Source organism: Eulemur rufifrons, chromosome 14 (genome assembly GCF_041146395.1).
Source record: "Eulemur rufifrons isolate Redbay chromosome 14, OSU_ERuf_1, whole genome shotgun sequence".
In the NCBI taxonomy this organism is placed as follows: domain Eukaryota; kingdom Metazoa; phylum Chordata; class Mammalia; order Primates; family Lemuridae; genus Eulemur; species Eulemur rufifrons.
Window position 1 is genome coordinate 15,693,110 of NC_090996.1, and position 26,812 is coordinate 15,719,921.

Consider the following 26,812-nt stretch of genomic DNA (forward strand, 5'->3'; position numbering starts at 1 on the left):
ACACTTGTCTCCACGTCCCCGAATGAACGAGTTCCAGGACGGGGGACCTCAACAGAGGCCACGGCAGGCGGCTGAACAGGTATTTCAGAATTGTCACATTGTATACTTTAAACATTATGGTTTGTTTTGAATAATATTGGTTACTCAAAACATTAACCCGTGATTGAAATTCACAAGGTATTTAAATACATGGTAAAAGAGATTTGAAACTGAACCAAATATAATGATGTTTTCCCAGAACATTGCTCTCAACTCGCCCTAAAGCTCTGTTCGCAATACTAAGGTCCCAGTAAGGTCTGATTAAGCACATTCTGCAGGTGTCCCCACACTGACTCGGTTTATAAACTGTGACCCAGCCAGCAATCCCACTCCTAGGTATGTACCCCAAGACGCTGAAAGCAAGGACTCGCAGACGTTTGCACACTGTGTTCAAAGCAGCATTCGCCACAACAGCCAGAGCAGGAAGCAACCCCAGTGTCTAAATGCCTGATAGATGGATAAACAAAATGTGGTCCATCCACATGGTGGAATATTATCCAGCCTTGAAAAGGAAGTTCTGACGCACAGATGGATCTTGAGGACAAGGTGTCCAGTGAAATAGGCCAGTCACAGAAGGACTGATACCGTATGATTCCACTTACACGAGGACCTGGAGTAGGCGGATTTGCAGAGACAGAAAACAGGACAGTGGGGGCCGGGGGCTGGGGGCAGGGAGTGTTTAACGGGGACAGAGTGTCGGTTTGAGAGGATGAGAAAGTTCTGGAGACGGATGGTGGTGATGGCTGCACAACAGTGGGAATGTGCTTAATGCCCCTGAACTGTGCACTTAAGAACAGTTATGGCCGGGCGCAGTGGCTCACGCCTGGAATCCTGGGAGACGGAGCAAGACCCCATCTTCAAAAAAAGTTATGATAGTAAATTATATGTGATGTATATTTTATCACAATAAAAAAATATTGGAGGGAAAAAAGTTACCAGGTCAGAAGAAAAGTCATTGTTACACTCTCCGGACATTTTCCTGCTTCTACTTTTCTCACAGGGAAGGGCAACCCTGGGGACACAGGTGGCACCTGCCCTGCAAGGGCCTCTGATGCAAGCACTCGGCTGACTTTCACCGCCAGAACGTCATCTCGAGGGTGAGATACTTCTGGATGGCTCCAGCCCGGCTCCTCGGACCAAAATGAGACAAAGGGAAAAAGTAGCTTCTCTCCCCGTTGCTTTCATGGGCCCCTGGCTCTGCCAAGCCACCAGGGCTTGAGTTCCAGGGTGACCTGGGGCTTTACCTGCCTCCTCCTTCACCTACCCAAGCCCTGGCCACTCGGGTGTGGCCCTTGCCTCTGGGCCCTCCCTGCTGCCCCACTCCATGCAGACACCAGACTGACCTTCCCAAAGCACCCGTGGCTCGCTGCTGCCTGCTAAGCAAAATCTCAGCTCCAGGCCTGCTGGTCGGGGAGACTCTGCGGACTCCACCTCTCTGTTGTCCCCTGGCAGGGGCCATGGCCAGTCCCCGTCCCCGAGGTGGGGGGGTGGTTGAGTGCACAGGCTCTGGAGTCGGACCTAGACTCAACTCCTTGCTCCGCCTCACGTCTCTATCCCGTGTCCTCACTAGAGAAAAGGATGCTAATGCCACAGGTCTCAGAGTGGAGAGGAGATGCCAACAGGAAACACAGTTGTCATCTGCCTTTGCCAAACATACCCAGGTTCTGCTGACCTCACGCGCTCTACCTCGACTGTCTAAGCTGTGCTCCCCTGCGGGTCCAGCTCAAAGCCCACCTTTGCCAGGAGCTCCTCACTCCTCTGAACACCGTCTTGAGGGTGTTCGACCCCAAGACAGAGGTTTCCTGCCCTGTCTTACAACCTGAGACCATGCATTCTTCTGGGGCACAGCCACCTTGTTGAGGTGGTGACAGGAAGCAGCCCACGCAATGCAGCATCCCTGGCACCAGAGACAACTGCTGAACACAAAGGGGTCCCAAGCAGATGTCGATGTGACAATGGCTCTTCAGAAATTTAAAGACTGGACTCCTCAAGTTTGAGTATCTTTGCTTCTAGCTATTTAAAAGAAAGGGGAATTTCAAAAAGGAAGGTGGTGGCCAGGCACGGTGGCACATGTCTATAATCCCAGCACTCTGGGAGGCTGGCTGAGCCCAGGGGTTCCAGACCAGCGTGGGCAACACAGCCAGATCCTGGCTCTACTAAAAATAGAAAAACTAGTCAGGTGTGGTGGCCCCTGTAGTCCCAGCTACTCGGGAGGTTGAGGCAGAAGGATCGTTTGAGCCCAGGAGTTTGAGGCTGCTGTGAGCCGTGATGATGCCACTGTACTCCAGCCTGGGTGACAGAGCGAGATTGTGTTTTTTTTTTTTTTTTTTTTTTTAAAGGAAGGTGGGCTGTTCTGACACGGTGGAGGCCCCAGTCTGATGATCACCCAGAGGCCACAGGCCCCACCTGGAGCTGGGAAATGCAGATGCCCCACCCAGGAGACGCAGGGTGAGGATGCCCTGACCGAGCGCTGCGAGCCCTGCCAGCCGTTCAGGGACCAGGCAGCAGTGAGCAGACACTGCAGACAAGGACGATGAGGTCAAGCACGAGGCCTGATAGCACGGGATAATTGCCACTGTCTTGTTAATTATGGGTCAAAAGCTGGGACTACGAAGGAGCTTGAACCAGGTATTTAAAGAGCCTCCTTTGGCGCTTCCCGCACTAGCATGACACTGGCACCAAGTGAGGGCTCACTAAACCCGAGAACTTAAGGTCAGCTGTGTCCCAGGGGCAAGAACACTGAGCTAACCCAGCCCGCCAGCCCAGGACAGTCACAGCGGAGCCTCTCCTCAGTGATGCTGGATGTCATTGTCCAATGCACCCCGGTGACAAACACCAATCTGCAGCATTCCTGCCAACTGCAGATCCTCACGGCCACAACCCAAACAAGACCGTACCAGGGGCAGCTGGAGTTAGACATCCTGCTTCCATCGCTCCAACTGCAAGTACGGCTCATCTCGGACTTAATCTCACACAGGGAGCCCTGAACATCTAATGACGTTACCTTTTCAAATACATCGCCTGTTAAAAGAACTTTTAATTTTGAAGGATTCGTCTGCTACCCTTGTGTGTAAGGGAAAAAAAAAAAAAGGTCGGACCTGCTTTCAAATTTAGGCTCCTGCCTTCACTGAAAGATAACCGTGAACCCCCTTTCTTTAAGGGGTTCCTGGCCCAGACCCTCCCTGGCGGTGTCACACAACCAGAATGACCACGTGAGCAGAGACAGGGCCGTGGGGACACTTTACTCCAGAGATTCCTCCCACGTTTCATATTAAATATCTGAAATATATTAATTTTAAAAAAATATCAACACAGTACTCAATAGAGGCAGTGGAGTAAATAAGACGTCCAGGTCGCAAAATTGTAGGTCATGTAAAAAACTGGAGTGTGGGGGACCGTGATGCACAGCGGACTCTGCGGGCGACAAGCTGGGGGACAGAGGCCGCCCGCGCTCAGTCTCGGAGGAGGTTTTCGGGCTTGGGGTAGCCGAAGAGAACGAAGTCGGCCTCGTAGAGTTTGTACAGCTGCTGCCGCCAGGCCAGGGGGATCTTGGCGAACCAGTCCTCCTCCCAGCTGCTGGCGGTCCTGTTCCGGTAGCTCGGGGGGAAGCGCAGGCGCCCGTCCACCCTGAGCAGCCGCAGCAGCTGCGCCGCGTCCTCGTCCAGCGTCTCCAGCTTGCCCACGAAGTCGTAGTCGATCTGGCACGGGTGGCAGAGGCGGTACACCTGCCGCCAGTGCTCGTTGAAGGGCGCCAGGCGCTCGGTGCGCGGGTCCAGCAGGTACTGGATGAAGTTGGCGAAGGACACGCGGAGGCCGGCGCCGAAGGCCTCGCCCACCGAGCTGGGCGGGCTGCTGAGGTTGGCGTACAGCCGCAGCATGGGCATGGCGAACCTGCGGTAGAACTCCTCGTTCTCCAGCTCGAACTTGCTGCGGAAGGCCGAGATGAGGCGCACGAAGGGGTCGCGCACGAACAGGAACTTGGTGTACTTCTTCAGCTTGATCTTCATGAGGTGGCGCGAGAACCTGCCGTAGCGGCGCCAGAACTTGTTGAAGGTCAGGTGCGTGCTGGAGTTGTGCACGTGCTCGCGCGGGATGTCCAGCGGGTCGCGGTAGGGCGCGCCGCGGTCCAGCAGGCTCTCGCTCAGCACGATCATCACGCGCTTCCAGTTGGTGCAGGCCACCTTGGGCACGTAGCAGTAGATGACGCCGTGCCGGTCGTCCACGATGAGGTGGTTCAGCTCGTAGTTGGGGATGTCGTCGAAGGAGCGCTCCTTGGTGGGGAAGGCCAGGCTGGCATTGGCGCAGGAGGCCCGCAGCACGCGCCTGCGCTCCGCCTGCTGCCGGCCCTGGTCCAGGCTCTGCCGGGCGCCGTGCGGGGACCAGTCGTAGCCCCGCACGCTCTCCTCCAGGTGGCTCTGCGCCGGCCTGCTGGGTGCCGCGGGCGGCAGCTCCGTTTTCCTCCCGGAAAGGTCGCCAGGCTTCCCGGAGCCGAGCAGCTTGTCTAGAAACTCCTCCGCGTCCTGGTCCTCACCCTGCCCGGGGGTGGGGTGCGGCCTGGAGAAGGACGTGTGCAGGTAGAAGTGGGCGGTGCCCACGTTGTCCCAGTACACGATGATGAGCAGGATCATGAGGACCGAGCCCAGCACCAGCCACAGCCGGAAGAGCCGCGGCCTGGCCATGCTGCCCGGCCGGGCCCTCGGGGGTCGCTCACTGCAGCTTCCTGGAGAGACGGGACATTGCGCTGGAGGAACCTGGAGGGGCGACAATAGACTGAATTACAGACTGAGACCAGCGAGCCTCTCCTCTCTGACTCCTGCTTTCTGATCCCTCGGGGACTTGGAGGGCCTCGGGACAGGTACTTTCTGGCGCCCTGGACCCCTCCCCGATTAGCCAGCTGCTGCCCTCCCCCTGCCAGGCACCTGATTAGTGGCTCCGCCCCTTGGTCCAAAGCCTGAGTGACCAAGAGGGGAGCGAGCCCCTGTCAGCACGCTGAAAGGGAGGGGGCAGTGTGACAGAGGAGTGCAGACACTGGTGAAGAGGAGCGATGGAGAAATTAACAAGGAGGCTAAAATTCAAGGTTATGGAGACACTGAAGACGGCCCTCCCCTGCCACCTTCTGGGGTAGACAGAGACCAGACAGACACACGAGAGATGGGCCCTGCCTCTGGCTACGATGCAGGTGCACGGTGACCGAGACCGCAGCACCGTCCTGCCTCATCTGTGCCCTCCATGTGGAAAGGGCGGAATGCACGAGGTAAGTGGGCACTGGGGGTCTGCCTGGCCGCTGGGGTGGCCCATGTGAACACCCTCCAGGCTCCAAGGGCCCATCAGCACCCCTTCAGGGGACACACAACAGCAGCAGTGCCTTGACTGAGGACAGGGACGGCCACCTGATCCCCAACAAGAGAAGGGGGCAGGAGAGCAGGGAGGGAGGGTTCTGGGGGACAGCTCCTGACAGCCCGCAGGGCCCCAGGCTATAGCAGGGTGGGCCAGCAGGCCAGGCCCGCTCGGGGGGCCAGGGTGGAGAAGTGCAGGCCAGGTGACGGCAGACGTGTAGCCATTTACAACTGTGATAAAGGCTGTGGACCATCGCGTGGACGCTGGTGATGCAGACCATGCCTGGCCTGGCCCCGCTCAGCAAACACTGAGCACAGTTCTGTCCCAGGGGCTTCACTGAGTGCCGGGGGACATCTTGGGAAACAAGACGTTGTCTCTGGCCAGTTGTGCAGATGGAGAAAGCTGACAGAGTTGTGGGAAGGCCGGCTCAGAGGTGAGTAGTGCCCTAGCTGGCTTCACTCCCCGTCCCCCAAGATGGAGCGGCCCACTCCTCTCTCCTACAACTCAAAACTCTCGTGTAACACAACATACTTCAGGAAGACCCTGGAAGGTGAAAAGAAGACTGCAGGCAGGCCAGGGACCTGGGGGCTCGAGCAGTGACAAGGGGTGAGCTCCCTGGGTTGTCTCCCATGTGTACAGGACAGGGCTGCAGAAGCCTCTGACCCCAAACCATCCATAGGCACAGACAAAACATCTCCTAGAAGCACCTGCTCCCTTGCCAAAGGGCAGGGGCCATGTAGTAAAAATCTGACTTGCCCAAAGAGGTGTCTGGCCCTGGCCCTCGGTTTCTGGGAGGTGATCTCTAAGCCCTCGAGTGCCCTGCCTGATCAGAGTGTCTGTTTTCCTGGGGGCTTTGGGCCATGCAGTATCATCAGCTCAACTTCCAGAGGGCCAGGGGCGGATGTCAGCCGTGTGCAGAGTCAGTGTGTCCACGTGGTGGAGCCCCAGCAGGGACTCTGAACACTGAGGCTCAGGGGAGATCCCCTGGTGGCAACGCGCCCTTGGCTGACTTTAACCTGTCTCCCTTCCCTGTAATAAACCATAACCATGAATGTAACAGCTTTCTTTGAGTTAGCTTTGTGCCTTCTGATGAATCACCAAACCCGAGGGTGGTCTTGGGATGCCTGCACTTGCTATTAGTGTCACAGTGAGAGGTCTTAGAAGTTATTCCCTAACTTCTCAGTGACCTAACAGAAAGATCTTTTTAGCATCACCTGCTCTACTTAAGCCAAACACTAATGGAAAAACTGTACCCCACAGTTTGATCAGGGACACCCTGGAAGCTGATCTTCCATACCACCCCTTGCCCCACAAAAGCAGGTGGCACACTCCTGTTCCCCTACCAGGCACCGGCTGGTGCTGGCAGGGCTGAGGAGGGAGCTGACCTCCCAGTCTCTGCCCATGGAAGCAGAAGGTGCTCTGACTGTCCCCCCCAGGGCAGTGTCAGTGGGGCCCCAGGGGGAGCTAAGCCTTGACCCACCTGGCATCCACCAGGCAGAAGGAGGTGACATGAGGCAGGACAGTCCACACTCCGATTCCCCCTGCCCCCTCAGGGCCCAGTGGGGACCTGAACTCCACTCTGCCCCCACCTGGCATGCTGGGGTGGAGCGAGGCATTAGAGGTGGGGCCAGCTGGCACTCTTCTTCCTCTCCCTTCCCGATGTTGACGGAAACATTTGTCACGCAGACATTAATCAAAAGAAAGCCAAGTGTGGCTATACCAATACCAGATGAAGTAAACTTCAGAAAGAAAAAAAAATTACTAGAGACAAAAGGGGACTAATCATAAAGGAAAAAATTTCAATCTACCAGGAAGACATAATAATCCTAAATGTGTATGCACCAAACAACAGAGCCTCAAAATACATAAAGCAAAAATTGACAGCTAAAGGATAAATAGACAAATCCACCATTATAGCCGGAGACTTCAATAGTTCATTGAAGTCTTGATAATTGACAGAACCACTAGACGGAAACCCCACAAGGACACAGAACGCAACACTAGCAACCAACAGGGTCTAACTGATGCATGCAGAGCACTCCTCCAAACAACAGAATACACATCTCGTCCCAAGCACTCACAAAACACTCACCATGGTAGATCAAACCTCAACAAACGTTAAAGAAATGAAATCACAGTTTTTTAGCCATAAAGGAATAAAACTAGAAATTGACAACAGGACAATCTCTAAACACTTGGAAATTAAACGACATACTTCTCAATAATCTCAAAGGAAATTTTCAATATACATAGAACTGAATGACAATGTAACATATCAAAACACAAGGGATTAGGCTAACGCAGTGCCGAGAGCAGGCGAAAACAGGAGAGATCTTAATAATCTAAGATCTTATTTCAAGAAACCAGAAAGAGAAGAGCAGGATAAACCAAAAGCAAGCAGAAGGAAGAAAATAATAGCAGAAATCGATGAAATTAAAAACAGGTGGGTGACAGAAAATCAACGAAACAAAAAGCAAACTCATAGGGGAAAAAAATCAAGGAAATTGGTAAATCTCTAGAAAGACTGACAAAGATAGAAAAAGAAGACACAAATCACCTTTATCAGGAACAAAATGGGATAGTATTATAGATCCTGTGGCCATTAAAGGATAAGGGACGACTATGAACAGCTTCATGTTCACAAATTTAGCAACTTTGATGAAATGGACCAATTCCTTGACAACCACAGACTACCAAGAAGCATAATCCTGTACTCATTAAAGAAACTGAATTTGTAATTTAAAATCTCCTAAAAAAGAAATCTCCATGGTTTCACTGAAGAATTCTATCAAACATTTAAAGAATAACAACATTGATTTTATACACTCTTTTACAAAAAAAGAGAAGAGGGAACACTTCCAACTCATTACCCAAACCAGACAAAACAGTAGGAAAAAAGAGAAAGCTACAGGCCAGTATCACTCCTGAAACTACATGCAAAAATCCTCCAAATATTAGTTAACCAAATCCAGCAATGTATAAAAAGAATTACATCATGACCAAGTGGGATTTATTCTGGGTGAGTAAGGATGCTTCAGCATTCAAAAATCAACCATGCAATCGACCACATCAAGAGGCCAAAGAATCAACTCATACAGAGAGGGCATGTGACAAAACCCAACATCCATTCATTATAAAAACTCTCAGCAAACTAGGAGAACTTCCTCAACTTGATAAATAGCACCTACAAAAACCTACAGCTAACCCAACACCATACTGAATGGTGAAACAGTGAATCTTTGAACACTAAGACCAGGAACAAGCAAGGACCCCCACAACCCGCCATTGATCAGTGGACACTTGCTCATCCTACCGCTCTCAAGCCTCTCCCGACTGGGTCAAATCCCCAGGTGTGCACGCTCTTTGGTCCCATCTGTAATCACACACTCGCTCTCCCTCACACAGCCCCAGGAGGGCGGGCTCTGTCAGGCTCTGCTCACCACGTTCCAGGCACACGGCAGGGGTACGGTAGATGTCAGCTGAATGAGAGGCACAGAAGCTCTGCGTCACAGCAGCCTTGCTCTAGAGGGACCCTCATGACCACGTCCCTCACGCTCCACAGCAGGTCCTTTTCTGGTATGTGCCTGGGTCATTGTTCCTGCCTTGGCTTCTTGCTAAGGACACTGGATCTTTTACAGAAATGAGTTCCTGCCTGAAATGTTTGTGCCCATCCTAGCTGCCTCTTCTGCCAGCGCCTCCTGTCAGCTCCCTTCTGCCTGCATAGGCTCTGAGGCCCATCCTGGACGGGACAATCTTCAGGTCCCCTGCTGGCCTCCCCCCTCCCCCCCACAGCTTGCCACTGTCTTCTGCTAGACCCTCCCCCAAATGCTCTAGTCCCCCAACCACTGGCACATCTGGCCCACCCTGCCACCAACTGAGTCAGGTTCTCCCAGAATCTGGATTCAGAAAGATGCACAGCCTAGAAAGATGAAAATAAAGTTGAAAATAAAGGATGGAAATTTAAACTGGGATAAAGGTTAAGTTCTCCACCTAAAAAAAAGAGATCAATTATCCAGGATGGGAGAAGACCTCCAAATTTGACACAAGGCAAAAAGGAATGAGGTTGGAGAGAAAGAGAATGCAGTGCTATTTTGCATTCATACACACCAGCCTGAAGACTCATTCCTGCCACACCTGGCCCACGTGTGGGCCCTTATGGGACTTGCCACTGGTGCTCATGGCAGCCCTATGACCTCGGCCAAGCACAGAAACAATGGTGGCCATGGTGCATGGGTCCCCAGAGGTGCTCAGCTCCTCCAGTGGTCTCTCTTCCCTACATTTCTGAGCGGGACCATCTTACAGCCCTGTTTAGCAGATGGTGGAGAAAAGATAAACAGACATTTCCATGTTTGGTGGGTAGGACCAGATAGCCTAGGATTTCTGGAGAAGCCCGCCAACCTGGACCCCTACCTCTGACACTCACCCCCCTGCACTCCAGTCATGTGCACACCTGTCCAGCCCACCTGCTGAGGCTGAGTGGGGCCCTGACTGGTCAGGGTCCTAGAGTCCCCTCCAGCTCCTCCACAGGCACCCACCCCCACACCCCCCATGGGAGGGGAGAGCTGCGGGAGCTGGGGATGTTCGGGATGGGGAAGATTTCTGTTGGGGCCTCAGATATCTGAAGGGCTGTCACAGAGAACAGGGAGCAAGCCACCCTGTGCAGCCTCAGAAGACAGCACTCAGAGACCGAGGTTAGGCCAGTGAAAGAATAAATACACTAATGGCTTTAAGTGGCCAAAACCCAGAATGAGACCTCTGTCCCCGAGGGCATCCAGGCACGGACGGACCACCCTTGGGCTTCTAGGGGAGAGTCTTCCACTAGAGCACCCTCTCGGATTCTCCCAGCGCGAGCTTCTCAAAGCTTGTATTTCTCAAATGCATTCAACTATATTCCAAAGGCAGCTGTATCTGGCACTTAGCAGATTTTCATTAAATGAACCTGCAAGTTCGTGATGCTGACACGTGGACGCCCTCTCTACGCCACTCTACAGCTCCTGTGCACTGTTAATCCAGTTAACGGAGAAAGTATTAAACAATACAGTGAAAAGGTCAGCACAGAGGGTGGTGGGCTTCTCTGTGAAAGGTGCTGACATGGTGCTCAGGGAAAGGAGCGTCCTCTGCCCACCGCCACCTTCGCTGGGTGTTTCTGGGCACCCGGCGCACGCAGCACGCCCAACCGAGGCACAGAGCAGCCTGGCACCCGGCAGACCCCCAACCCGGAGCGTCACACACAGTTAACATGTGCACTAAGTATGATAGGTGATGCCCCCACTACAGAAATCATGCAAAGCCATGAGGTTCAGAGGGGAGACCTGCTTTGTCTGTTTCCCGCACAGCTGTGCTGGCAGTTGGCCCTCCGTAGCGTGGGTGTGAGCGAATGAGAACGTGCAACACTGTAACAGCTTTTAATACCCTCTCAATGGTTAGAAGCATACGATTTTGCAGCCTATTTTTAAAATTAGATCATAAGTATCCATGTTAAGTTCTCAAGACCATCCCTCTCAGTGATGTGTAACAATGAACAGTTTCTTGAGATGAAGATAAAACCACATCAAACAAACCAACCAAAAAAAAAAAAAAAAAAAAGAAGTTTGCCAAAGGCTGAGAAAGTACCAAAAGGGAAAAGTAACCGAAACTGTCAAAGGACTTGGGAGGTAAGTTTCCGATTTTAAGGTCATGGCAGAGTGCAGATTATGGGGGTTCAGAGTCACATCGTGGCCACAGGCACAGGCCACAGACCAGGGACCCTGCCCCCACCCATGCATTTCGTGTGCCAAGAACCAGATCAGGGGATTACTGAGCCGACAACCTCGGTCCCTTGCTCATTTTTCAGCCGAGAAGTGTCACATGCACACTAACAAATGCCAGTGACCACATCATTCTACAAAACCTAGGACTTTCTACTGATAATTTAGCAAGACGCCAGTTTAATTACAAAGAAAATATTTTAGGATAATAACAATATGTAAATAATATCTTTTTAATAGCAGCCACCATTCACTGAGCTCCTACTATGTGTCATGCACCTAGACGAGCACTTTACATATGTACATTGCTTTGTGTGCTCTACCTGGCTCTCAAGGAGGGCGACATTATCTCCTTTTACAGCTGAGGAAACTGAGGCACTGAGGTGCAAAATGGGCATCTCACTCCAAAAGTTCAAGCCTGACACACTCCCTTGACTTCCTTGAACAGCTTCACTGAGGTCTAACCGCAGTACCTACAAAATGCTGCACATACGTGTAGTGTACCCCTTGATACATGTGACATATGTATGCACCCATGAAGCCAGCCCCACCCCAAGATGGCCACGTCTTGTCACCCCCAAACATCCACTCGTGCCTCTTATAATCTTTCTAACCCCGCCAAGCAATCACTGATCTGTTTTGTCACTATAAATTAGTTTACATTTCTAGAATTTTTATAAATAGAATCATACATTATCTCCTTTTGTTCCTATCTTCTTTAACTCAGCGTAATTATTTTGAGATTCATCCATGTGGCTGTGTGTGTCAACAGTTCCTTCCTTTCCAGTGCTGAGTGGTACCCATTATAAAAAGTATTTGTAGGCGGGGTGCGGTGGCTCATACCTGTAATCCCAGCACTGTGGGAGGCCGAGGTGGGAGGATCACTTGAGGTCAGGAGTTCGAGACCAGCCTGAGCAAGGGTGAGACCCCGTCTCTACTAAAAAATAGAAAGAAATTAGCTGGACAAATAAAAATATATAGAAAAAAAAAATTAGCCAGGCATGGTGGTGCAAGCCTGTAGTCCCAGCTACTTGGGAGGCTGAGGCAGGGCGATCACTTGAGCCCAGGAGTTTGAGGTTGCTGTGAGCTAAACTGACGCCACGGCACTCTAGCCTGGGCAACAGAGTGAGACTCTTTCTAAAAAAAAAATGCAAAATAAATGACAGTGTATTAAAAAAAAAAAAAAAAGGCATTCAATATGCTACAGAATTGTAACAGCGGACTAAGCTTAGAGCCTGTGTTGAAGCCACAGCTCACCCTCACGCTCATAACCTTCCGCAAAAGACTGCCAGATTGACTTTACCTGCAATTTGTTTATTAAACAAATATTAAATTTTTGAAAATGCCTAATGTGTGGGAGGTGCAGGAAAACAAGATAGAACTTGTTTCCTACAGGAAATAAGGTATGAAAACAAGTCCTGACGATTCCTTCAGAATGGCCAGACTCCCATGTGCCTGGTCATTCAGCTCTGCTCCTGGCCTTGTCACGCCCCGGTGCGTTCACAACCAGGTGTGCTTCAGGTACGGCCCCTTCCAGGCCTTTTCAGGTCGAGGTGATGAACCCATAAATTCTTGCTGCTAAGGCAGCATTTACCTATGAGTCTGAGAAGCCGTGGTTCATTTTTAGCATGGAGGGCAGGCCTCTGAGTCTCCACGTCTCACCCCGAGAGAGCCACACGCAGCAGCTACAGAAACACGCCAGGCCGAGGACAAGAGGCTGCTGTGACAGCAGCCTCAGACAGGAAAGGTGGAAACACGCACAGGTCACAGTTCTCAGAACTGCAAGGACAAGAGAGAAGAGAGAAAGACCACCAGGGAGCATTGCCAACAGCAGGTATCACTTTCCAAAAGGCAGTTCGGACGCACAGGAACTGCTGGCCCAGGGATGCAACCGTCACTGCTTCCTGGGGACGAGAGAGGCTCTCGGGGAGCCTGACCAGAACAGCCGTGCTGAGACAAAGTCACCACCCACCCGCTTCAAACACACATCAGGGACAACACTGACCTCATAAAGTCATTTGTCATTCAAAAAAAATAAGGACGTTATTTCCCAATGTAAATCTCCCACTATTTCAAAAAAGCAGTCAACAAAAAGGCTGGGTATTCTGAGGCAGCAGAACATGCAGGGGCGTCTCGGATGGACAGGTCCACGGCTGGCCCGCTGCACCGCACCACGCGCTCCTGTCCCCGCAAGAGAACTGCAGAGCAGAGGCTCACCCAGAGGCTCGTCCGCCAGGAAACCTAGGAGGGAGCACTGCTCTGCAAGGGCTGTGTCAATGCCCTCGTAAACGCCACCGAGAATTACTGGGTTAGGTTTACACCCAGACGCTGTGGTTAGGCAGATGGAGCTGTTTCTCCCTTGGGGTGGGGCTATTAAATATTTCCCTTCTCGCACACAACATGCAGGGCATGATGCCAAGGGCGGACACAGCAGCCCATGCCAGCTGCCCACTTGAGGCTGCTCGTCCACGTGAGCCTTCACACTAATCGCAGGCCAAGAGCTGGGAAGGAAAGGGCAGCTGGCAGGGGACGGCTGTGGTCATGGCCCACTCCCATGCAGTTGCGTGTCACTCTGGGACATCCACACGAGCACCCTGCTAGATCCTCCATGTTAGGACCTGCACAATGGCGTTTTCCATATTTTTATAGTAGAACTAACATCTATAGTACAAAATGATCAAGTATTGATAATATGTGGTTAATTTTATGTGTCCACTTGACTAGGCCACAGGGTGCCCAGATATTTGGGTAAACACTACCCTGAGTGTGTCTGTGAGGGTGTTTCTGGGTGAGACTAACCTTCGAGTCGATAGACTGGAAAGCAGACTGCCCTCCCCAGCATGGGTGAGCCTCGTCCAACCCACCGAAGGCCTGAGCAGATCGGAGGTGGAGGAGGAAAGAATCGGCCCTGCCTGTCTTCGAGCTACGACATCCGTCTCCTTCTGTCTTTGGTCCAGACTCGGACTGGAACTGTTCCATTTCCCGGGGCTGGACCTCTCGGCCTCCTCACTTGCGTGAGCCGATTCCTTACAATCTTCCCATGTGTACATATATGTTAACACATATAAACACACACACATACATCCTACTGGTTGTTCCCTTGGAGAGCCCTCATACAGATATTCGCTTTGTCATTTGGACTGGGGGTACCATGTGTGTGCACACATGTGTATGCACACGTGTGTTTACTGCATATTACAGATGGAAGTGATCAAACCGGTGAGAATGGGACAGTTAAGTGTTAACATGGGAACAAGCGTCCTTGGCCAAATGCAGAGAATTTCAGCCGCGTCCAACACAGGTATTCCAGCGCGAGGGCCGGAGACTGGTTTTTTCCCCACACAGATACCCGGTTGTTCCAGCACCATGTGTGGAAAAGACCATTCCTTCCCGATGGAGTCACTTTGGCACCCCTGCTTGTTCTTTTCTTTTTTTCAAGTCAGGTTTGCTGAGGTAGGATTTACACACAGTACAGCTCATTCTTTTTAAGTGCACAGTTTGATGCGTTTTGGCAAATGTACGCTACGGTTAAGATAAAGAACGTTTCCATCCTTTCCAAAAGTCCTCTCACCCCCATCCCAACACCCAGCTCCAGGCAACCACCAGTCTGTTTTCGGTCCTGCAGTTCTGCCTTTTCTAGAACGTCCCACAAGGGGAATCACTCAGTGTGCAGGCCTCTGTGCACGGCTTTTCTCACTTGGCATCACGCTTTGAGGCGCATCCAGGTTGCTGCTTGTATCAGCAGCAAGTTCCTTTTTCTACTGCTGAGAATGTCACTGTATGATATGCCACCGTTTGTCTGCCCATTTCCCAACTGATGGACTTTGGGGTTATTTCCTTTTTTCCTCTATTATGAATAAAGCTGCTATGAACTTTTTTGCCTACAGGCCAGACCTTGTTTTTAGGCTGAGACTTTGAAAAAGTCAGAAAAGATAGTATAAAAAAAAAATATGAAATGGATTTTTCAGCTCCTGGAACATTGTACAAGATCCAGAAAAGCTTATGTTTTATACCAATGTGTAGGATCTATTTAAAGACCAATCAGACTGGCCATTAAAACATCATGTACAAATCTTATCACTGATTATTATTAAAATTAAAGGCTCTACATTGAAAGCTACCAAACACTGCAGAGAAACTGAAGTTCTAAAAAAATGAAGAGTGATATCAAGTTCATGGATTAGTAGCCTCAATATCAAGATGTTTCTACTCCCCAAAGTGATCTCTAGAAACACAGCAATCCCAATCGAAATCCCAGCAGGCTTTTCTGTTGAAATTGACAAATTAATTTTTAAATTTATTGGGAGTTGCAAAGGACCTAGAATGGCCAAAACAGCTTGAAAAAGAAGAACAGAATTGAAGAAGTCTGAGTGGCTCATTTCGAGATTAATTATATAGTTGAAAAGTAAAAAAAAAAAAAAAAAGGAAAATATTGCAGACAGGTGTAAGGACAGACATACCACACGGACAAGTGGAACAGAACAAGGTCCAGAAAGAGACCCACACGTGTGTGGCTAATTTATTTTCAACAGAGGTACCAGTGCAATCCAACAAGGAAAGAACAGTCTTTTCAACCCGTGGTGCTGGAATAACCAGACGTCTGGGGGAGAATGAACCGCAGCCCCTACATCTCGCACCACACACAAAATTTAACTCACGATGGAGCACCGCCCTCCACATAAAAGCTACAACTCTAAACCTTTCAGAGGAAACCAGAAGAAAATCTCCATACTTTGGGGAAGGCAAGGATTTATCAGGATACCAAAAGCACGAACCATAAGATAAAAATTTGGTAAACTGGACTTTATCAAAATGTAAAACTTAGGCTCTTCAGGTTTTACCATGAAGAAAACTAAAAGGCAGACATAAACTGGGAGACAATATTCTCAATACATATATCTAACAAAGGATTGATATCCAGAATATATAAAGAACTCTCACAACTAAAAAATCAGAAAACAACCCAATTAAAAAAATGAGAACAGCCACTTCACAAAAGATGTACAAATAGTCAAAAAGCACACAGGAAAGGGCTTATCATCGTCAGGCATCAGGCAAATGTAAATTAAAACGAGATTCCCACCCTACAGCTTGGGAATGGCTAAAATGAAAAATACTGACAAGAGCAAGTGCTGGCGGGGTTGCAGGAGCGCAGGGGCCATGAAGGTGGAAAACGGTATCCCCACCATGGAAACAGCCTGGTAGTTTCTAATAAAGTTAAACATATTTACAATACGGCCTGCAATTCCATTTCTAACTAACTGTCCAAGAGAAATGAAGACATGTCCCCACAAAGATTTAAACAAGAATATTCTTTGCAGCTTTATTCCAAATAGCTACAAAGTGAAAACAACCCCAGTGTCCATCAGCAAGCGAGTGTATAAACAAACTGGTGTACTCACTCAATAGGAAACTACTCAGCAACAAAAAAGAACGAACTACTGATTCATGCAACCTGCGTGAATCTTGCAGGTCATATGCGGATCGAAAGAAGCAGGACGCAAGAATGGCTGTTGTGCGATGCCATTTATCGGAGCCCAACAGGGGCAAAAAACAGTGGCAGACGTCACAGGCTTCAGAGGAGCATAAGGAAGCGCTGGGTGACAGAAATGTCCTGTCACGCTGACTGCAGTGGTAGTCACACAGGTGAACACGTGTGTTCACTCTCACTGAACTGTATACTTAAAGGGGGCGCATTTTATGGCATGTAAATTATACCTCGATACATTTGATTTAAATTTTTAAAGAATGTAGTGGTCTTATCAAGTGGATCTCCAGAAGCTAAAACTTTTCTCTTCAACATGGATGAGACAGCCCGCTGTCACCAGTTTCCACGAAGCCGGAGAACAAGCCCAGCGCAGAGTTCTGCACAGGCGTGTGGGCTGGAGGAAGCAGGAGGCACTGAGAAGGGGCCCGGCCTCTGCCGAGTGGCCCGGGCCAAGTCACCTTACGTCTGAGTTTCAGTTCTTCATCTACAGCACGAGAACAATCTACAGCATGAGGCCTTTCTGCTAACCAGAGCTAATGAGTACAAAAATGAGAAAACACCAGCTAAGTGTTTTAGAAAATAATAGGGCACTTTATTTAGGATATACCACTGGCCTTATTCATCCTCAGACCCTCAAATATTTGTGTTACACGAACGTGTCATTTTTATTACTTCTCATGCTTTCTACCAAGAGCCAGTGAGCAGTAGTTGAAAAGGACTATATGTTTGCAAATGATCTTATAACGACAACTCTGGCAAACATGTTTTTAAAACTGCCGTTCTAAGGGCTTTGCATATATTAGTTTGTTTAATCTTCACACTAATTGTGATGAAATTGGGGAAAATAGTTATACAACTTGCCCAAGTCTATGCAGCTAGCTGGCATCTGAACTCAGGCATCTCGTCAGATTTTTCTTTTTTCTTTTTTTAGACAGACAGGGTCTCTCTCTATCACCAAAGCTAGAATGCAGTGGTGAGATCATAGTTTACCATAACCTTGAACTTGTGGGCTCAAGCGATCCTCCCAGGTATCTGGAATGAAAGGCACAAGCCACCACCCCCAACTAATTTTTTTTATTTTTTGTAGAGACAGGGTCTCACTATGTTGCCCAGGCTGATCTCAAACTCCTGGCCTCAAGTGATCCTCCTGCCTCAGCCTCCCAAGTGCTGTGATTACAGGCACAAGCCCAGCCTGTAATCCCAGCCATAGACATTCAGATTATTACTACCTTTATTTTTGAGAGAATTAGCTTCTTCGTGTCCAAATATCCAAGCTCTTGGGCATTAAATCAAGTGACATGACCATCATTAAGAAGTCCAAGAATGTTTCAAGTTTTATTTATTTATGCTACTGGCAAAAAGACCAGAAACCACCTATTTCTTTTCCAGCTTTACAAACACTATATAAGGCAAATAATTCACTGCAGTTCCCATCGCTGTAGTCAACAAAAATTTGGAAAGTTTCTGGTGTCAACATTTGCTCTCTGCACGCCCTGGGCTGCCAAGCCCTGCAATTTACAGTGTGGTGCTGCAGTAAAACCCCCATTGTAAGATAGATTTTCACTTGGTACCATGACGACTATGGTTTATTTGCTTACAAAATTACTCCATTTGTGCTCAGTTAACCCTGCAAACTAAATCTGACAGTATTATCCAAATAAAAATATGCAATAAGTGGTCACATTGATGAGAACAGAACATTGATATAAAGTCACAGGAGACCCAAATGAAAACTGAGCCCAAACTTGCCTTTAAAGTAAAGTAACTCCCCCACAGAGCTGGGCCCAGGGCTCAGAGGCCACCAAGCTTCCCCATCGCTAAGCCTTGGGTCGGCACCTCACAACTAGACAGGACATCAGTGCATGTGGACCAGTCCAATATCCCCAAACTAGGTTCCCAGTTCTCAGAAGACACGCATCATGTCTAAGACAGCTTCTGCATGCCTTGCAGTACTCAAATATTTGTATGATATTTATCTCTAGAATCCAAAAAATAACGCATTTATAAAAAGCCAATTCAAAGAAATTACCTCAACAATAATTAAGATTATTGTTAATAACAATACTAGGATGGGTGCAATGGCTCAGGCCTATAATCCTAGCATTCTGGGAGGCCAAGGCAGGAGGATCGCTTGAGGTCAGGAGTTTGAGACCAGCCTAAGCAAGAGTGAGACCCCCGTCTCTACTAAAAATAGAAAAATTAGCAGGGTGTTGTGTTGTGCACCAGTAGTCCCAGCTCCTCAGGAGACTGAAGCAAGAGGATCGCTCGAGCCCAGGAGTTTGAGGATACCGTGAGCTAGGATGATACCACGGCACTCTACTCAGGGCAATGGAGTGAGACTCGGTTTGAAAAAAAAAAAAAAAAAAACAATAAATTTCACATGATCACTTTAAGAACCTGCCTAGGGCTTTACATGTAAAATATCCCCAGGCTCTGACCCCTCCCAGCCCCACCCACAGCCTAGGCCACCTGAGCCTCACCTGCATTAGCTCAGCAGCCTTGGAACCCGCCTCCCTGCTTCCGCTCTGGTGCCCACACAATCCATTTCCAATCCGTAGCTGTGAAAGTCAGGTCATGTCGCATCTCTGCTCAAAGTCTTCCAATCACTGGAGTCCAGTGGCTTCCCATCCACACCGGTCTCATGTCCCACCACAGCCCCCTCACTGACCCACCCCAGCCTCGATGGTCTCCTTGCCATTCGCCAACACCCGAGCAGGCTCCCGCTGCCTGGCCTCTGTGTTGCTGTCCCTTTGCTGGACCCGTATCCCAGGAATCCCTGGGCAGTCCCACACTGCCTCCCCATCTCCACCCAAAGCTCAGAGGAAGCAAGTCCTGCCCCCGCCACCCCCACCCCACAGCGCCAAATCCCTGCCAAGTGACCACAGCTCCAGAGACAGGATACAGAGAACAATGGCAATAACAAGCAGGAAATCGCTGCTAAGGATGGCCGTGCACAGAACAGCAGCCGAGGCCTCTCCACCAGAGCAGGAAGCTTGTCTGAGACTGTTTTTAGTCACATCAACAATATCCACATCCACTATTCACATCAACACATCCACTAAAGGACGGAATCATTCTTGGACACAGCGGTGTCTGCCCCTCTTCCCCAGCCCCACCTCCACCCTTCTAGCTGATTCTCTGGGCGTTTGCCTCCCACCTATAAATAACGGGCCTCCGGAGCTGGACCTTGGCTGTTCAGTTTGGGGCATCACCGACTGACTTCCCACGGTGGCAGGAGAAAGCGTAGCTCTCTCCTCCCCGGGACCCTGGACGCAGCCTCGCCGTCTCCCCCACACCACCTCCACCCAGGCATATCATAATTCCAATTAGAGCAGCCGCCGGTGTTTACATAAACTATTATCATTGTGGAGAGGCTATTCACAGCTGAGCCTTGTAGTACACTATAATTATTTTTCTTTTCCTGCACAACGGTTTATTTTCCCTGGAACTAATAACAGTCTTGTGTTTTCATTTGCTTTGTTTAGTACTTATCACTAATCCAGCCCCAACTCTGCCAACTGTCTAAATCTCCTCTCCAGATGTTCCGAGCATCAGGTGTCCTGTTAATTTCATCTTCTTCCAAAAAATCTCTTCGAGGAGCCTCTGACCAGCTCAGCTCAGGACATGTTTGCTCTCCATGTGGGTGCCTGGCTGGCATCCTGCCTCTCCAGCAGGTCCTTGTCACCCCCCACCTCTGAGGAAAGTCCTCTGGCTTCCACACATCTCTTCCCCCCTCTCTCTCTCTAGACCTACCGCCCCACCAGACAGACTTCGTCTGCAGCCACTGCGTCCCAGCAGGGAGAGGAAAACCTGGGGAGTGCATCTGACGATGTCTTTACCCTCCTTTGCCTGAGTGTAGAGTTCAAGGTTGGAAGTATTTCCCTTCAGAATTTCAAAAGCAAGGCTCTCCTATCTTCTGGTGTCCCATGTTCCTGTGGGGTCTGAAGCCCTGCTGCTGCGTGACCTGTGATCTGTTTTTTTCTTCTCTGTAGGCTACCACACTCTTCTCCGTCCCGGGGTTCTGAAACGTCACAGCAGCGTGTCTTGGAGAGGGACGCAGGTAACTCTCCCCATCCAAAGTCTCATTATCCAAATTCTGGAGCTGACAGCTTAACACACACTTTCATATAAATCCCTTGCTCCCCAAATTCTCACTAGTCTCCATCTGAAACTCAGCCTCCCCCACTGTCCAAACTTGCTGCCCAGACTTTTAATATCCAAACTGGGAAGTGGAGACACCAGGACAGTGACAGACACCCACATTTTCATCCACAGTGCTGACCACTGGGTGGGCCCCTTCTACTCAGAACATCTGGGTTCTAAGAAATCACTTTGTGGAGATTTCATCCTATTTTCTCTATTCTTTCTTGCTGAAACTCTTATTGTTCAGCTGTCAACCTCCTGCTCTGACCTTTTTTTCTTTTCTCTCTCATATTGCACTTCTTTGCTTTTCTGTTGGACTTTCTCAGAGTGCCTCAACTTTAACTTTCACCCACCAACTGAGCTTTTTAACTTCTGCTATTGTATTTTTTATATCCAAATATTCTCTTTTTGGATCTTTGAGTATTCCTTTCCTTTTTAGGGCTTCCTGTTCTTGTCTCTCGTATGCAATATTTCCTGTTCTCTCCACGTGCGTATCGATGGCAGTCTGTGGTCCAGTCTTCTTGCTGCACGCTCGCTGCCTGCAGGTGTGTGTTATGGTCTCCATCTTCCACGCCCGAGGTTTTCGTCAGGTGTTCTTGGTTATCTGTTCGAATCTAAGGGAGGGGGATTAAGAAAACTTGGATGCTTCCAACGCTGGGAGGGGTTGTTAATGACCAGCTTAATTAGCAAGTGATCCAGCTGGGCCTTCGAACTGGTGATTCCCTGATGTCATTACTTTTAGGTCTTTTCACCTGGGCCACTGAGGTTCCCCAAAGCTCAGACTCAGGCATCATTCTGCCCAGAGGGAAAAGCCCCAGGTGGTCGTGTTCTGGGAGCCAAGTGGGCTCTGTCTGCGTCATCCTCTTGTGTTCTGTGTAGCAGGAAACCCCCTCGCCCTAAACACAGCTGTGCCTGGGGTGCTTACTATTCTTCTCTGAAATACTGTTAAAGGTTCTAGACAGTTATAGAAACCACCACCTTGGCTAGCGGCAGGAAGTATTGAGTTAGACAGCGGATTATCTTCAGGCACATCTGTGAGCCAGCAACTGAACCACCAGCCCCAACTGCAGCCGCAGGGCCACCAAGCAGGTGTGAAACTAAAACTCATTTCTGAAGAGAAAGAAACAATTTCAAAACCAAAACTAAAGATGTAAATTTTTAAAAAATGATAAACGAGCTGCATGTGTTTCAGTACTATCAATAAGCGGTCTCTGTTCCGCCAATTCTCTAGAAGAGAACCACCCACCAGCCTCGACAGCCCTGCGGTAAAGACAACTGTGTCCCCGGTTGGCCAGACGACGGCTCCTCTTCCACCCTCTGTGCCCCACCCTGCGACTCTGGGGATTCCCTCCTCGAACACGGTAAGTCCTCTTCCCTACCAGACCACACCACATCCAGGATGCCCACGTATTCTACAGGCCTAAGACCCACGTGCGTTTTTGCCCTTCCCCTCTCCCACCGGCTCTAGCACCCTTCATTGCCGGCAGCAGCACCAGGCTCTGCACCCAGGCAAGCAATTTCAGCTGCCTTAGCCTCGCCCTCACCACAGCCCACAGATCGCCCCACCCAGCGCGTGCTGCGCATCTTCCAGCTCCACTCCCTCCGCCCCACTCCCTCCGCCCCTGGATTGGACCCACACCCCCACGAGGCTGCCCAGCTCCGTCTCCAACTCCCCAGACCCTAAATCCATCTTTCCCATTCTCATTAGCATTACCTTTCTGAAACACAGACCTAACTGCATCCCACCCCAAAACCCCGACTGCTCATTACCAAAGCTCAAACTCCTGGCACAGCATTCAAGGCTAGAAACCGACCTTTCTAGCCTCGGCTTCCACCCCGGTCCTCGAACCCCATCCCACCACGCACACAGCGACTCACCGTTCCCCAAACACCCCATTCGCTTCCACATCCCTGCACACCCTGTGGTCTCCACCCAGAATGTTCTCCCCGAACTTCGCTCATCCTTCAAGACCAAATTCACGTGTCCTCTCCACTGCGGAAAACTTCCCGAACTCCAAGAAATAAGCTCAGCTGCTCCCTCTTTCTTCACACTTTGTAAACTCCTTCAGTCCCGACCACACTGTGTTACAGCTCCCCCGACAAGGAGCTCCCAGGGTAAGGCCCGTGGTATCGGCAGCATCTAGCCCAACCTGGCATCTCGCCTATGATTAGCGGTTCAGTAATGTTCGCTCAGCTGATGAAGCAGGCACACACTGAGTGTCAATGAACCGTTCCCGCTGGCCTGAAAACATCAGCCCCAGCCCCAGGGAAATCATCATATGGCAATTTCCTAATGACCCGTTTTCTCCCCTTTTTCTCTCAGACACCGGCCCTGACTCACATTCCCAACACCAACTGTTTACAGAGGAGGGTTAAACTGTGCTCCCGTGTGGGGGCAGGTAAGGGACCAGCTGAGCTGTCCCCAGCCTCCCACAGCCCGGAGCCGCACTGTGGGGCGCAGGGGGTCAGAGAGGCACCGTCCCCTCCGCCTGCAACTCACATTTTCGGTCACCCGGGTCTTCCGAGCCGACAGCACCGAATTATACAGTAAATAATTTAATAATTGTGGAAACACTACGGCTCGTTGTGCTCCGCGCCAGACGGAACCTCGCCCGAGCCAAGGGTTTGCCGCTGATGCCTCGGCGGCCCCGAGCCGAGGAGAAGATATAAGTCCTCCTGTCAACGGGCTGAATGCTGGGCTTCCGCTCGCTCCAGACGCAGAGCTGGTCTCTCTGGAGCCAGAGGGCACTGAGGCGACACCCCTGCGCGAGCCGCCGGGTGCGCCGTCTGCGCGTCACAGCTGAGGCCGGCGGGGCGCAAGTTAAGTGACGGGAGGATGCCGGGAGCGTGCGGTCCCGGGCCCGAGACCCCCGCCCCGCCCCGCGCCGCGCGTCGGAAGCAAGTGGTGGGGACCGACTGCCCCTCGGGCACTGTGGCATCTCTGCCGACTCCCCCCCGACCCCAGCACCCGGACAGCACAGAGAGGGCGCGCGCGGGCCAAGGTCACACAGCCAGCCCGCCCCACCGCCCGGGCCGGGCCTGCAGGACCGCCCCCGCCCCCCGCCGCCGGGACCCCCGCCCTCGCCCCCGCGGGACCCCCGACCCCACCCCGACCCCTGCGGGACACCGCCCCGGGACCGAGCGCGCCGGGAGGGAGCCCGCGTCCCGCACCCCCACCTCGGCCGCCCAGCGCCCTCACCTCGGCCGGTCCGCGCCCCGCGCCTCTCGCCCGCCGCCGCCCGCGCCCCGCGGACCCTCCCGACACCGCCCCGCCGGCCCCGGCCCCGCCCCCGGCGCCCGGCCCCGCCTCCCGCTCCTCTTCTCGCGAGAAGTCGCGGCCGCCGGAGGGGCCGCGGAGGCCGAGGGGCTCCCGCCCTCAGCGCGCCTGCGCTCTCCCCGCCGTGCCGGCCTTGCCAGCCAGTGCCATGTGGCGCTATTTACGACCAGGGTCGGCCCCGCCCCTCCCGCCGGGCCCCGCCCCTCCGCGGCAGCCAATCCGTGGCGTGGGCTCCGCCCGGGCGGGGCGCGCCGGGGGCTCTCAGGGGCGCGCACTGTCCCGTCGGCCGAGTCGGAGCGCGGCTTAGCGGAGAACTACGATCCTGATAAGCATCCTTTATGGGGCGCCTGCTGTCTACCAGACCCATTCGCGCCCCCGACTCACTGGGAGAGGATTGTGATGCTCGCCTGCTGGGGCTCGGGACCCGCTGTGTGACCTTGGGCAAGTGACTTAACCTCTCTGAGCTTGTCTCCAAATCCATCAGATAATGACACTTCGTCACAGGGGTTTGTCCAGACGCAGAGGAGATCGCACGTGCAAAGCACTCAAGATGCCTGGTGCTCACTGAGCATGCAGTAATTGCTCTTGGCATCAGTGATTGTTTAAAAATTGTGGTAAAATATATTAATACATAAATAAAATTTACCATCTTCACCGCGTTTACTCGGATGGTTTAGTGGCATAAAGTACACTCACGTTGGTGTGCAACCGTCACTACCACCCATCCCCAGAACTCAGTCAACGATATTTTTATGTGATGCCTTCTGCTGCCCGCCTGGGGCTGCCTTCTCTTCATTCATTGCTCAGCTGTCGGTCCCCAAGGAGTCCCACCTGCAGGGCCCTGGAAACGTGGCGTGAAGGAGACAGCTATCCCCTTCCCAGCTAATCACCTCAAAACAGTGATGTCTTTCCACAGCCTCCATTTCTCTGATTCCCTCTCTCTCCACTCCCTGGAAAGAGGTTTCCTCTGCAGACAGATGCTGGGATGGCCAGGACAGGAGCATGCAGGGAGATTATGCCATTTTATTAATAGGATTCAAAATGCACAGATCTATCAGCTGTGTTGTTTGCATGTGTGTGTTAGTTTGCTATGTTTGCTGTAACAAAGTGCCAGACTGGGTGTCTTAAACAATAGAAATTTACTCTTTCACAGTTCAGGAGGCCAGAGGTCTGAAATCAATGTGTGGGCAGGGTGGGCTCCGTCAGAGGCTGTGAGGGAAGAATCTGTCCGGGTCTTCTTGGCTGACAGATGGCCGTCGTCTCCCTGTCTCTTCATGTCACCTTCCCCTCTATGCATATGTCTCTGTGTCCAAATTTCCTCTTTGTGTAAGGACTTGAGTCATACTGGGTTAGGGTCCACCCTAATGACCTCATTTTAATTTCATTATTTCTGTAAAGGCCCCGTCTCCAAATAAGGTCACATTCTGAAGTGTTGGGGTTTAGGATTCAACCCAGAAGAAGATGGATCAAAGATTAGCTAATAAGCCATTTTTACGTGTTATTTCCTATTACATATCTACTAGAATGGTTAAAATTAATTTTAAAAGCTGAAGATACCAAATGTTGGTGGGGGTGCAGAGGAACTGCAACTCCTGACCTCACTGGTGGGGGTGCAAAATGGCACAGCCACTTTGCAAAACAGTTTGGCAGTTTCTTGCAAACACACACCTACCAGACAACCTAGCAAATCAACTCCTAGGTATGTACCTAAAAGAAATGAAACTTATATTCCCACAAAAACTGTATGTGAATGTTTTAAGGGCTGTGTTTATAATTACCCCAAACTAGAAATAACCCCCAAATCCTGCAACTGCTAAATGAATGAACAAACTATCGTACATCTATACAATAGAATACCACTCAACAATAAAAACAAACTGTCGGTATGTGCAACAACATAGAGGAACCTCAAATGCATTATGCCCAATAAAAAAAGCCAGTCTCAAAATGTTACACACTATGCAAGTCCATTTGGACCGATGTTCTGGAAAGAGCAAACCATAGGGGCAGGGGCTTTTGAGGGACTGGGATTGGGGAGGGGTGACTACGAAGGAGGATGGGAAGATTTTAGGGGCGGTGGTGCTGTTCTATGCCTTGATTGTGGTGGGGGTGGTGTCACGTAGCTGTATGAGTTTGTCAAAACCCATAAAGCTGTGCACTCAAAAGTGTAAATTTGATCACATGTAAATTACACCTCCATTAAAAAAATCTTTTAAGATGTCATTTCCCACAGCTGCAATTTTGCAAATGACTAAGGAGTGGTGCATAAGGAAGATGAGATGAAATCATGTCCTGGGAGGGCTTGCTTCCGAGGGGCTCAATGAATGTTTGCACTAGGCCAACAATTCCCCAACTGTCCCCTGAAATGGTGACCTCCAGATAAAAGGGTTTCCTGATCAAATCAGAATGGGACACAAAAAATAAAATTTAAAACGTTCCATGACAGCCAGGCTTCTCAGACTCTGCCAGAATAGAGCACGTTGTGAATTTTTAAGTTTCTCCCCGAGTTCCCCAGGCCTGGCACCTGGAAGGGCTGGTAAAGGTTTGTTTGAATTAAACGGAGATTCGGGTGCCCAGAAGCCAGAACCTCAAACCAGCAAAAGCCTTCTTGGGAATTTGAACAAAGCTCCCAGGGCCACTGGTGAGTGTCAGGTCGGTGGGACTCAGTGGACGGGACGCAGAGCTGTGACAAAGACCACTCCTCACTGCGGGAAGGAGAAACAGGGAGCAGCTGCAGAATGGGAACTGTTTGGAATCAGAGGCGATAACTGGGCAGCACCG

General features: G+C 50.8%; 1 protein-coding gene across 3 annotated transcripts; it reads right to left on the reverse strand.

Moving 5' to 3' along the window:
- Nucleotides 1-3,334: 3,334 nt before the first annotated feature.
- On the reverse strand, nt 3,335-23,982 carry CHST12 (carbohydrate sulfotransferase 12). Of its 3 annotated transcripts, none has more exons than XM_069485841.1 (2): nt 23,954-23,982; nt 3,335-4,790 (listed from the first exon to the last, which is right to left on the reverse strand). In XM_069485841.1, the coding sequence occupies exon 2, from the start codon at nt 4,716-4,718 to the stop codon at nt 3,492-3,494; it is 1,227 nt and encodes a 408-aa protein (XP_069341942.1). In that variant the 5' UTR covers nt 4,719-4,790; nt 23,954-23,982; the 3' UTR covers nt 3,335-3,491. The 3 variants fall into 3 exon arrangements, with proteins under 3 accessions (XP_069341942.1, XP_069341941.1, XP_069341943.1); XM_069485840.1 differs by lacking the exon at nt 23,954-23,982 and adding an exon at nt 19,092-19,314; XM_069485842.1 differs by lacking the exon at nt 23,954-23,982 and adding an exon at nt 11,967-12,012.
- Between the last annotated feature and the right edge of the window lie 2,830 nt (nt 23,983-26,812).